The 13,861-nt window shown below is 40.6% G+C and overlaps 2 protein-coding genes across 2 annotated transcripts in view; one reads left to right on the plus strand and one right to left on the minus strand.

Annotated features, from left to right (window-relative positions):
• LOC135256198 (ankyrin-2-like) overlaps nucleotides 1-5,959 on the plus strand; it is an 84,617-nt gene extending 78,658 nt beyond the window's left edge. Inside the window, exons 49-51 of the mRNA XM_064338041.1 lie at nucleotides 615-695; nucleotides 787-1,026; nucleotides 2,271-5,959. Of these exons, the coding sequence (XP_064194111.1) occupies nucleotides 615-695; nucleotides 787-1,026; nucleotides 2,271-2,285 (336 nt within the window). The 3' untranslated portion in view covers nucleotides 2,286-5,959. The remainder of the gene's footprint in view (nucleotides 1-614; nucleotides 696-786; nucleotides 1,027-2,270) is intronic.
• A 2,394-nt stretch (nucleotides 5,960-8,353) lies between these two features.
• cxcl8a (chemokine (C-X-C motif) ligand 8a) lies at nucleotides 8,354-10,119 on the minus strand. The gene is made up of 4 exons (XM_064337872.1): nucleotides 9,936-10,119; nucleotides 9,544-9,676; nucleotides 9,298-9,384; nucleotides 8,354-8,919 (listed from the first exon to the last, which is right to left on the minus strand). The coding sequence occupies exons 1-4, from the start codon at nucleotides 9,994-9,996 to the stop codon at nucleotides 8,907-8,909; spliced, it is 294 nt and encodes a 97-aa protein (XP_064193942.1). The 5' UTR covers nucleotides 9,997-10,119; the 3' UTR covers nucleotides 8,354-8,906.
• Nucleotides 10,120-13,861: the final 3,742 nt, after the last annotated feature.

The raw sequence follows: 13,861 nt of genomic DNA on the forward strand, positions 1-13,861 counted from the left end.
AAAAGAAAATATACCTTATTTCCATTCTTTGGTTTTCCATTTTTGAACATCTAGTTCTCATCAAGTCTTAAGAGTAGATAACTATAACCTCATGTGAATACATAGTAGATTTTACTTTGTGATTTTAATTAAATATAATGACAAAGAAAAATGAATGTGTTATGAGTCATATGAGGTTAGATTTATCCGTTGGTGGGGACTAGATGAGGGTTAGCTGTGTCCTAATTTGTAAAACCACAGAATTGAAAGAGTGTGTACTCTTGCTATGGAGTTAGCAATATTAGCACTATCTGTATGAAGATTGTCAGTTAAACTATGCAAGGTTAATATAGCTAATTAAACTATCAGACATTAACATCAGCACTTGGATATTGCTAAATAAACTGTGAGGCATCAATTGTATGTGATGTGACATTAATTAATATGTGAGGTTTGTGTTGATGATGTTTGTCTTGGTGTAAACGCCCTGTAAATGGACATAGTTAATTTTACATTTATATGTAGGGGTTTGCGTTAGGTGTGTATAAGGTGTATGTAAGGGTTGTGTATGGTGTGTGTAGAGCCTGGGCAAGAGCAGTGTGAAAACTGGAAATAATGTTTGTGTTTATATGCAGTCTGAGGACATGCCGGATATTTCTCCACAGTCAGTAAAAGACAAGCACTACATGGACAAGGATAGAAACGTGGTGACAAAGGTATCATACCAAACACACAAGCAAGCATGCATGCACGAACACACACACATACACACACACACTGAGTGTGTGCTGCACTGCTCTGGTTCAGGTCACCAGGAAGATCACCCAGAGACTGATGTCAGTGGATGGAGCTGAACTGGAGGCGGAGTTTGTGGAAGGGGCGGTCCTGGAGGCGGGGTTTGTGGAAGGGGCAGTCCTGGAGGCAGGGCCTGTGGAAGGGGTGGATTTGGAGGCGGAGTCTGTAGAAGAGGTCAGGCTGGAGGCAGAGCTTGGTTTCTCCAAAGGCCTGAAAAGGACTGTGCTGAAGAGCAAGGGAGACCATGCTGAGGTTTGTGCAACATTCACACACCATTTAATCAGCCCAAAGCGCATTGGGGTGGCAGCAATCGCAGCTTGTGTGGTCTGCGGGAAAGGAGGCAAGCCTTTTTTTCTCTTGGTGTTTTAGCAGCAGTTCTGCCTAGGTATGTAGCTAACCAAGGCAGTACTATTGCTACTCTGTTTTACTGCTATTACAAAGGTACACAAACCCCAAAATTGTTCTCCAGAACAATTTTGTATGCATTTGTGAAGAGCCAATAAAACCCATGATTTAAGACCACATTTTCTCTGATCCTCCAGCCAGTCATCACATGAGACCAAGCTGACTTAGCTGGCCAAATAACCACCTGATACACACACTGGCAGTAGCCTTGTAGCCTGATGTGATTGTTAATAGTGCTCGGCTACTGCTGCTACCACAAAGATAAATCTGAAATGGAGCATGCTACCAACCAGGGGAATCCACACTAAATATGTGCATATGTTTCTGCTTTTCTCGGATTTACCAAACACCATACAGACCTGTTTCTCATGATAAATCAGAGTGTCCAGATGAAATTAGTGAAAATGTTTGCTCACAGGAACATGCTTAGTGTCCAATCCTACATTCACCTCAAATTGCCAGAAAACATTTAACTTATTTAGTATATACATATCCCCATTCATAGCCATAAAGCAAAATGTCGGAAACAATGGCGGGCTGGAGTGTTTAAAAAAAAAAAAACAATATAATGGGTTCTAATTTGTCTCTCTCAACAAACCACACAGTTCACAAGTCTGAAATGCACATGGGGTTTTTTGTGTGCTTAAACAAACCTACAAACTAAACACACACGGCAGGTGAAGCGATTGAAAAACACATAGTTCCTGTGTGCATCACTTGTTCCCGAGCCCTGGCCTCACTGCAGGCAGAACAGATAGTGTTACCTATTACTGCAATTGCCTACAGCTGCGGTTGTAGGCCAGCTAATCCGCTCTCTCTGCCTGCAGGCGCCCTAGCCACACCAACCCTTCCACATACCCCCACTGCCCAACTTAGACCCAGGGAGCCATCTAGCCGCTAGCCACAAGTGCGTGTGTGTGTGTGTGTTTGTTGGACATTTTGGGTAGATGTGCTATTTCTGCCAGTATGAGTCACATTGTTGAATGTGAATCTAAGCCTGAATTTCTCTTGGTGACCTGAGGGTTTAGAGCAGTGTTTATGACCGGTTTTCTGCTTTTCTGCTTTGCCTCATTTACCCCCCACCCCCCCAGGATGCGGATGCGTGAGGTTGCGCACAGTCGGCGGAGGGGTGTTGCAAGGGATGCTCACCCCTGAGACCCTGCAGCAGCACCTGCTACCCCCACACACTACTGCAGCAAGGAGGAGACCGGCAAGAAGTGACCTCACATATGCAATCCCACAATGCACTTGACCCCCCTGCCACTGTCTTCCCTTCCCAACACATTGGGTTTGTTCCTTTGTTCCATGGCAGCTTTGGAGCAAGTTGTTTTTGTTTAAAGCTTCAATTTTGTTTAGTGAGTAATTCAGTTTTATTTATGTTCTTGTTTTACTCCCTTCGTGACCAAAGATATTTCTTTGATTTGTTCAGCAATTTACTTTACTTTCCTCAGCTTTTTCTTTTTTGGTAAAGCAAACAGAACTAGAAAACATTTTTAAAAAACTATTTAGTGCCACCATCCCCACCCATGGACCTCTTCACAAACAGATCTGCCTGTATAACCACACACACTCAGCACATCCCCTGTCTTAATGTTTATGGGCACTTCAGTAACCTTCTGCATGTTGAGTGACTAAATCCCCTGCCCAAGTGGCTTGTGAGCTGATATTTGGGCATGTATTTAAAGAGCCAAGGAAAGCCTGATGTAAACCCTGGAGAACAGTGTTAATGCCCAGAGAGAAGTCTGCTTCTAAAACCTGCCATAGAATTCATTGTGCAACATGTATTAAACACGTATTAAACATGCATTTAACATGTTTGCATGTCTGCTGTTCCAACTGTATGAACATATATGGTCAAAAATCTGATGCGTCTCTCAAAAACTCATTTATGCTTTTCTCACATAAAGACATGGAAGATGTTAGATATTCTTCACCCTATGTATCACTTTACTGGAGTGCATTACTGGCCCTTGTCAGTGAAACATAAATGGGTTTTTCTTGAGACTCCCAGACGTAACCACAGATTTTGTGCAAACACTGAGCTGTAGCTATGCCTCACTATCACTGAGTGTTAATAACCCCTCATATCAGACCTGTGGATGAGTGTTAATCACCCCTCATATCTGACCTGTGGATGAGTGTTAATCACCCCTCATATCTGACCTGTGGATGAGTGTTAATCACCCCTCATATCTGACCTGTGGATGAATGTTAATAACCCCTCATATCTGACCTGTGGATGAGTGTTGTTAACCCCTCACATCTGACCTGTGGATGAGTGTTAATAACCCCTCATATCTGACCTGTGGATGAGTGTTAATCACCCCTCATATCTGACCTGTGGATGAGTGTTAATCACCCCTCATATCTGACCTGTGGATGAGTGTTAATCACCCCTCATATCTGACCTGTGGATGAGTGTTAATAACCCCTCATATCTGACCTGTGGATGAGTGTTAATAACCCCTCATATCTGACCTGTGGATGAGTGTTAATCACCCCTCATATCTGACCTGTGGATGAGTGTTAATCACCCCTCATATCTGACCTGTGGATGAGTGTTAATAACCCCTCATATCTGACCTGTGGATGAGTGTTAATCACCCCTCATATCTGACCTGTGGATGAGTGTTGTTAACCCCTCATATCTGACCTGTGGATGAGTGTTAATAACCCCTCATATCTGACCTGTGGATGAGTTTTTTCCAGCAAAAGCCCTTTTCAGTCCCTCTGTCTGCCACTTCCTTAGCTATGTCCTTATTTCATTTAGGAGTGCATCTATTGTGTGAGTGTACCAGATTCAGCTTTTACCCATGGGCCTTATTCTCTATTGTCTTTTAGCCTTTCCCCAAGTTAAAAGCTTGTGATTTTTCTCCTTATAAAATGTGGAAGGAAGTATTTTTTTGTGGGGGTTTGCTAATGTTTAAATGTTATTAAGATGTGAGGAAGAGGTTTGTAGTCATAGAGGCTAATCTCTGACATGATCGGCCTCCTGCTTGTGTGTGGAGAGGTTGCTTTGAGTTCTTTATCACATACCTGAACCTATCTGAACACATATGAACATATAAACTTATATGAACACTATACATAACATAGAATGTCCACAAACGGTGAAAGTCTGGAGATCATGAGCTCTGTTTCAGTAGAAAACATCTGGCCAGAATAACACCTTGGGTAACAGTCATAGGGAGTGCTGGGTAACACCTGTAGTGAGCATTGGTTAACACCTGTAGTGAGCATTGGGCAATGCCTGTAGTGGACACTGGGTAAGGCTCATGTTGATTGTTGGGTAATGCCTGTAGTGAGCATTGGGTAATGCCTGTAGTGGACACTGGGTAAGGCTCATGGTGATTGTTGGGTAATGCCTGTAGTGAGTGCTGGGTAATGCTCGTAGTGGACGCTGGGTAATGCCTGTAGTGAGCATTGGTTAACACCTGTAGTGAGCATTGGGTAATGCCTGTAGTGGACACTGGGTAATGCTCATGGTGATTGTTGGGTAATGCCCATAGTGGACACTCAGTAATGCCTGTAGTGAGCATTGGTTAACACCTGCAGTGAGCATTGGGTAATGCCTGTAGTGGACACTGGGTAATGCTCATGGTGATTATTGGGTAATGCCTGTAGTGGACACTGGGAAATGCCTGTAGTGAGCATTGGTTAACACCTATAGTGAACATTGGGTAATGCCTGTAGTGGACACTGGGTACTGCTCATGGTGATTATTGGGTAATGCCCGTAGTGGACGCTGGGTAATACCTGTAGTGGACACTGGGTAATGCTTATGGTGATTATTGGGTAATGCCTGTAGTGGACACTGGGAAATGCCTGTAGTGAGCATTGGTTAACACCTATAGTGAACATTAGGTAATGCCTGTAGTGGACACTGGGTACTGCTCATGGTGATTATTGGGTAATGCCCGTAGTGGACGCTGGGTAATACCTGTAGTGGACACTGGGTAATGCTTATGGTGATTATTGGGTAATGCCTGTAGTGAGTGTTGGGTAATGCCCCTAGTGGACGCTGGGTAATGCCTGTAGTGAGCCTTGGGATGAGATGAGAATGTTTTACAGATAAGGGGACAAGTGGCCTTAAAGGGGTGTGGCCCATGAATATTATTGGTTGTGATGGGACCTTGTGATGCAGCAGTCATGCTTGAGCTTGTTTCGCCACACATGGGATGTAGAGATGGTAGTTTTCATAAATGTTACTCGGCAGTTCAGCGCAAAGCTGAGTGAGGAACTCGAGCACACACACTCACACTTGCACTCACTGAAGCTTTGCATTATTGTTGTCCATGATTGCAAGTTATTTTTAAATTGTAAAATGATGTGTGTGCTTGTGCAGGTATGTGTGTGTGTGTTTTGGGATCTCAGAGGCTGGGAATTGTAGCAATGAAACACAAGTACCACAACATCTCTAAATAGAGAAAGCTGCCCAAGCAACAGAACAAATTCACTCTGCCTGGGCATAAACAAAGTCAACTGGGTCAAAGTTTATGTGGTGTTATTTGCAATGCAGACAATATTTATTATGTGTTAGTACTTTCTGTTTTTTGACTTTATTGTTAAGATTGGTGTAACCATAAACAGATGGAAATTCAAGATACTATGAGCAGGAGCCTCAATGATGAATCAAGGTGTTTCCATGGTAATTACAATTATATGCATTATATACAAATATCTACAAGGGCATGTAATAGTTGAATTAAGTGAAAATACATTAACACTAAGGATTATAAAGAGTGTATATGACTGACTCATAATAAAATGATTAAGTGTTCTGTGGTTTCTGTCATCTTTGACAAGGGCAAGTACATATGGCGTACTCACATTTTCACTAGAATTACACATCAATTATGTATTCATATGGTTTCCCTTTGCATGATAAAGCATTGCACAGGTATGTCAGTGTTGGGATGGCTGAGAGATCATTATTTTGGAGTGATAAAAATAGATACAGCACAAACCTACAGCACAACCCTGCAGTACAGACAAAAATACACACCACAGAAACATAGATACAACACAAACCTGCGGCACATACTGAAACACACACCACAGAAATAGGTACAGCGCAAACCTACAGCACATACTAAAATACACACCACAGAAACATAGATACAGCACATCCCTGCAGAATAAACTGAAATACACACCACAGAAACATAGATACAGCACAAACCTGCAGCACATACTGAAATACACACCACAGAAACATACACTCACTGGCCACTTCATTAGGTACAACTGTTCAACTGCACCCGTTAACGCAAATATCTAATCAGCCAATCACATGGCAGCAACTCAATGCATTTAGGCATGTAGACATGGTCAAGATAATCTGCTGAAGTTCAAACCAAGCATCAGAACGGGGAAGAAAGGTGATTTAAGTGACTTTGAACGTGGCATGGTTGTTGGTGCCAGACGGGCTGATTTGAGTATTTCAGAAACTGCTTTTCATGCACAACCATCTCTAGGGTTTACAGAGAATGGTCTGAAAAAGAGAAAATATCCAGTGAGTGGCAGTTCTCTGGGGGAATATGCCTTGTTGTTGGCATAGGTCAGAGGAGAATGGTCAGACTGATTTGAGCTGATAGAAAGGCAACAGTAACTCAAATAACGACTTGTTACAACCGAGGTATGCAGAAGAGCATCTCTGAACGCACACCACGTCAAACCTTGAAGCAGATGGGCTACAGCAGCAGAAGACCACACCGGGTGCCACTCCTGTCACCTAATGAAGTGGTCGGTGAGTATACATACACCAGGGACTTTGTTTAGGACTTTTTTACTGGGGTAACTGAAATTATAAAATTAATACACTTTGATTATGATAATAGAGGCCTCCCTTTATAATTTCTGTGAGAGACTGTAGAAAAAAGCTAGAGGATGTTATAGCAGAGTGCAATGAAACAAAGTTTTCTCTTTGAGACCTCAACGGAAGAAATACAGCTGCCCTCAGACAGTGGGATTTGCTCCAAAAACATGGCACATTTTTATACATTTCAAGCCAAAGCTTAGTTATATAAAACCAGGATTCATTGGCTCACTTTTCCGGTTATCGTACAACGTGCCTAAATCTCACAGACAGAAAAGGCTTGATGGTTAACAGCCTTCAGGTCTGGTGTTCATGATGACCAGATATAGAACCCTCTTATTTCTCGTAGTATTTTTGTATTTGGCAAAAACAACTATTTCCTGTTATCTCCTCAGAAAAAGGAGTAAACCTTAGCAATCATTAATCGTTATAAAAATAAAAACATATGAATATAAATTCTCTTATGCATAAGTGATCAAAAGACAGTTTTTATTACTGTCAGTAGCTTCATCCACCAGCAGAGAGAAGCATTTATCTTTTATTTTCTCACTTAGCTGCTGCAGTTCATAGAATGGTCTTTAATGTAGCTCAGAACTGCTGTTAAGACTTTTATTAGTGCCACTTGCTTCTTCAGTCAAGCATAGTTGATACCATGTCTATTGCAGCAAGGAGAGGGAGGTTTCTGTACAACCTAGTATGTAACTTTGTATGAGGCTATTTGGTCCCTAATACTCACATGTGTGATTTTAATGAAGTGACAAAGCTATCCCTTCAACTTTCTTTGGAAAAAAATTAAGGGATGGCGTCTCAACGTGCCTTTTCAGTTTGCTGGGTTTCATACTGTCAGCTACCAGGGTTTTGCGGCACCAGTCACACAGGGCCTTCCCTCCTCTCACAGCACACAGGGCCTTCCCTCCTCTCACAGTACACAGGGCCTTCTGTCCTCTCACAGCACACAAAGCCTTCCCCCCTCTCCTATGAAAGTACTGGTAAAACCTGTACAACCTCTTCATACTTCCTCCATTTTGTTGGATTTGCACTTGTCTTTGTCTTTGTTTGAGATTGTTTTACTGCTTATTTTACCCATGGCCCTGTTCTTCTTCTCTCCTCACAAGTGTAGCCTGCATAATGAGCTACTGCTACTGTTAGCCCTTTGATGGTAACCTAGTGACAATACTTGGAATTTTTCCTGTGTACAACAGATCTTTTTCCTCATTTGAGATTTTATTCTATTCCGCATTTTCTTGTCTCTTCCTCATTTCTTTGTGCACCCCCTGTTGTTCTCCCAGGCTGTGTATTATATCTTCATTAAGGGTTTAAATAAATTAGCATATTACTGTACATGTACCAATATGGTGTATCTCAGAAAAAAACATTTATTCACAGATAAAAATCAAGAAAAACAAATACATTCAAGAAGCAAGCTACCTTCACTTTTAATTATCTACCACACATCCAATATCCAAATATCCATATTTAGTTGAATAAATAAGTAAATACATATAAATAAATACTGCAATCCTAGTTATTTCTATTCTGTATAATTTGTTTTAAGTGTTAATAAAACTTAGTGGTTTAAAAACAGTGATGTCAATTTGACATATAGCTAAGGTACAGCGTAAAAAAATATGTCATAATAAGTCTCTGCAAAAGAGACAGACGTCACAGTAACTCTTCAATAAGTTACACCATTCTCATACTGAGAAATACTGAAAACACAGGCCAGCTGCTTGTGTGTCTAACTTGTGCTCAGACATGACATAATCAAGATCATCAACAAAGATTGTATGCAGTTAAACAGTTAAAAATTATAACGGTTAAAATGGATAACAGTGTTGTGCTATTTGATCTTGAGTTGTAAAGTTTGTTGAAAATATGGATGAAAATCTCAGGAAAATTCTTCTCCACTTTAGGGCTTCTTGCTGCGTGATTAAAAATAAATCAGTTTCAGTCACAGTTATTAGGAAGCAGGTTTGCATTTGTGAGAAAACCAGATAAACTGACAATCTATCCTCCAGGAGACTAATACTCTCTAAAATTATTAATGATACTCATTTATTTGTCCAAAATTGTGAAATGATCAATACACTGTAGCATTTATACTTCTTATGGTTTTATCAAATAGAGGTCCTGGACATCTCTATAACTTGGTGTGTGACTAGTGAGGAGTCAACTTGTGAACACTTTTATTTGTGTTTGATTGATCATTATTGAATTGGAGAGCGCAGCTGCTGTTTGTGTGATTAGTCATTTCCAAATTGGTGAGCACGATTGCATATGTATGATTGGTCAGGACTTACTTGGCCAGGATTTTCTCTATGACCTTTTTGACCCAGGGAGCGGTGGTGTCCAGACAGATCTGCTGACCAGTCCCTTTCAGAGTGGCACTACAGCAGGAACAGAGGGAGTCTCAATACACACTCAAATAAACATGCACCCGCAAGCGCACGCGCACGCGCACGCGCACACACACACACACACAGAGTGGTACTACAAGAGAACCAGAAAGAGGGAGAGAACAGTCAGGGGAGGGGAGTGATGCTCACATGATCTCCGTGTCCTTGCAGTGGGCACTGGGAGGGAAGAGCTCCACACTCTGGATGAGTTTCGCCATTCGTCGGCTCTCCGTCTCGATACAGCGACACCGCAGATCCACCCCTATTCCCCGCACACTCATTCCTGCACAGGGTCAAAGGTCAGAGAGCAGGGGTCAGTAACAACCAATTGTAAGAGATAATAAACCAGTTTCTACAGCAGTGCAGAGTATATTAAAACTATACTGTAGCATTTATGCATTCGCTGTATCTCCCACTCACTCGCTCGCTCATTCACTCACTGACTCATTCACTCACTCACTCAGTCACTCTCTCCCTCACTCAGTCACTCTCCCTCACTCAGTCACTCTCTCCCTCAGTAATAAAGTTCAGTCCAGTCTCACCTTTAGTGCTGAGAGGGGCCAGGAAGACCAGGCATATGGCAGCTGTGATTGTGCTTTTCATAATTCTCTTTCTTGAGGAACCTTAACTGTTCAAATGCCTGAGTCTAAAATTGTTTTTGCAGATTAGGAGCAGTTTGCTCTCGCCTGTTTGGAGGGTGAATCTGCTGCCATCCACAGCATTCGGATCTTATAACTGCAGTGCCTGGAAGTGAGTCAAGAGAAGTTGTGCAAGACTTTGGAATTGTCACAGTTTCGCAAGTTGACCACAGAAGCATGAAAGCATAATTTTGCATTATTCACAGACTTTAAAAATGTAAATCGCATAATTAAAATTAAAATAAACCTAGAAAATACACAAGAAAACCATAACATGTATCAGGTTTTTAATTAATGAATGAATGAATTAAATTCATATACTGTAAATACATAATACTTTTCGTACATGAAATAGGGATATGGCCATATCCTTTGATATTTAGTGAAGGGATTAGTCACCAGTTCATTGAACCTCCATGTTACAAGCCCAAATCCTTCATGAACGTACTGCCTCTGATTGCACCAATCTGTGCCAATACAAAGCCGCCTGCAGCATTTAGCATGACTCGCATACATTGGTGTAAGCTCTCTCCCTCATGTTCAGGCATGTTGTAATGTCAGCCATTCACACAGAGCAGTAGTTATCTTTCACTGACCTACACACAGAATCTTTTGCACATGTTTATTGTTGAAAGAATTTGTGGCTTATAGCCCCAGTTCATTACCAGGAATAACAGGAACAGGAAATCAATGGTGGGAACTGAAGCTTTCTCAGAATCAGTACTGCAATGTCATGTATTTTTCTGTTCAGATTTACTGAAAGAACTTGCCCATACTTGCCTTTTTTTGTAAATCATAAGGAGTGGCAATAGTCCACGTATAATGAAATTTAGCCTTTTCAACCTGGAAAAAGCATTTACATTACATTACAAGCATTTAGCACACACTCTTATCCAGAGCAACTTACACAACTTTTACATAGCATTTTACATTGTATCCATTTATACAGCTGGATATATACTGAAGCAATTTCGGTTAAGTACCTTCCTCAGGAGTACAACAGCAGTGTCCTACCTGGGAATCGAACCTGCAACCTTTCGGTTACAAGTCCAGTTCCTTACCCACTGTGCTACACTCCGTCCTAAGGTGCTATGAAGCAGTTTGGTGATATATTTTCTGTAAGCTACATGAAATGTAAATGTCAGTGATTGTTTTGCCGCCATTGCTGCTGTCAGACACCTGCAGTTCAGGCTGAAATCTCAGCTAACCTCAGTGAAATGTGCTGAATTACATGTGAGCTCAGAATTACAGGTGAGCTCAGAGGGCGCGACGGCATTAATAAACAATCTACAAACCTAAAACAAAATAAAAAACCAACATTATTTTAAGGAGCGTGATCCTGTTTTTGGCAAGCAATTCATCTTCCCTTTATATCAGAGTGGATGTGCGCAGCTATCCCAGATAATTCAGTCTTGGACTAACTAATCAATTCGCTATTCATGTTTCAATAAAAAAATTAAAAAAACTTAAGATCATTTTATAGATATGCATCAAATTATCCCAGATTGTTTAAGAGATGTATGTGAAACAAGGCCCTGCTCTGGGAAAACTTATTTTTTGTTTTGTTTTTTGCTTATTTGGAGTGGGAGTGTGGGCAGGAGATGGAAGAACCACTTGTGTCAATTGAACTGGGCTTGCGAAAAAATGTGCGACACCCACCCAAAATGGTCTGTTCAGCTCAAATGAAGAGTAACGCTCCAGATTTATTTAATACTATTATATACATAGTAACTCGCACAGGTCAGTGAAAAGCTCCAGAGTATTTTTCTGTCTATTCAAGTCCAACTATAGAAACTGAAGCATCTCTTAAATTTGTCAAATAATTATTTGACTGTTTGGCTTCATGATGCTCTCTGCTACCAGACACACATTGAAAATTCTGTCAGGAAGTTGGAAGTAAGGCTGGGCTTTTATTTCAGGAACAACCATTGTTTTTTTCTTTTTTTGCTAAGAGCAAACCGATCCAAACCATATTTCTGTCTGTGGATATGGTGGATTTCCAAGCTGCATCCATGGTACCATGCAGGATTGATTCACCATATCATGCTTCCCTCAGGTTTACAAGGAAACATCACTGTACCTCATACAAACTTGCAGGCTGGTTCTCCTTATATACCAGTAGACTGCAAAGTAGCATGCAAAGTTCTAATACAAAATACTTTTTATTTGCTGGAATGAATTGATTAGAGGGAAAACAGTAAATGTACCACATGTAAATGTGTGTACTGTAAAATAATGTTTACCAGACTTTGTTAGTCAGATATCACATGTTTAATGTAAAATAACCTCAAATTTAACAGACCTTGTCAGTCAGATATTACATTTACCATTAAATCCCATAAGATTCTATTAGTCAAGTTTCATATTTAATTTAAAATCACATTAAATAAAACTGTGTCACTGTGAGATCATATATTCAATGTAAAATAACAAACAGTCCCTATTTGTCAGGTTTTGCAGGGTAGGGCGAGGAGCGGGCGGGGGCGGGGGGGGGATGGGGGCGGGGTTTGGGTTTCTCCAGAGGCAGTCATTTGGGAAATTCCCTCCCTCTATCCCCCCACCCCCATCCAGAAGGGAGCCACATTCCACAGGAACTGAGCCATGATTTCTATGTATATTAACAGTGCAACTCTTCCATAACATTGTGAAAACTTTATCAGAAAGCAATGTTCATAGCAATTCAGAGGCACACTTGTGTCAGATTCAGAAGCTCATTGTTCTGCTGTTTAAACAGTTTTTAATGTTCTGCCAAGGCAATGACGCATTCAAAAGAGAACATACCTCTGTTTTGTAGGAGAGAATTCAACTTGATAAAGAATCTTCATATTAACACCTACTATTATTCAGGCAAAGGTTTTTGGATATTAACCTCATTTGAGGGTATAGTCATTTACATATCAAATCTGGTGAGTGTTTTACATTAATCAAAGCATTTTTCCAGAAATACAGATATTAAGCTGTTACTACTGCAGGCAGAACACCTAATTTGAACTCATTTTTAAACAAATCTCATATCTAGATTGTAAAAAAATGTAAGGCTCCTCCAGCTACAAAACTCCAAAACTGTCTTTGGGTTACAAATTTCAATCTGGAGTGACTGGCCTTTTATGTTGCCATAGCAACTATAAATAAGTTGCATTAATTTTATATTGTGCTATTCAGCTAACAAGACTAATAGATCCAGTAAAACATTTGTAGGTTTTTTTTTTTATATCTACATTTTATTAATCTATTCATATACAAACAAAAATGACCAAGAATTCTGTACTAGCCCAATGTTTAAAAAAAAAAAAGGTGTTTGTGGGGTATGGCAAAGTCATGGATGGGATTTGAACAGGGTGCCTTGTTGATGTGGGATTACTGCATCACAGTGCTGCCCAAAACGGGCAGAGTTTCAGACAAGAGGTCTGCCTGGGGCGCAGGGTCTGATCATCTTTTGAAGATGGAACATTGCTGTCTCTTTAGCTGCAATAGGCTTGCTCCAAGGTTTTGAATTTGTGGTGAAATTATAAAACATGCCATCACCAATTCACCATTAAAAAAAATTCACCATATTAACTTACTGCCTCCTTACAGAGCCCAGAGCGTCATATTCATATCTGACCTGTGGAAAAAATTGAACGTTGTTTCCAAACTGGTAAAATGTATTTAGGGCAATGGGGAAGTTTCTGTGATCTAAATTTATATATAAATGGGGATCTTTAATATTTGTAACAGGCCAACTCATTGTTTGTGCTGATGCTGCAATATGTTTGACAGGAAAAACGGAGGTCTTACATCATTTCCTTTTTTAATGCACAAACATGTGCATGCACACGCACACGTATGCA

The sequence above is a fragment of the Anguilla rostrata genome, chromosome 5 (genome assembly GCF_018555375.3).
Source record: "Anguilla rostrata isolate EN2019 chromosome 5, ASM1855537v3, whole genome shotgun sequence".
Lineage (NCBI taxonomy): Eukaryota > Metazoa > Chordata > Actinopteri > Anguilliformes > Anguillidae > Anguilla > Anguilla rostrata.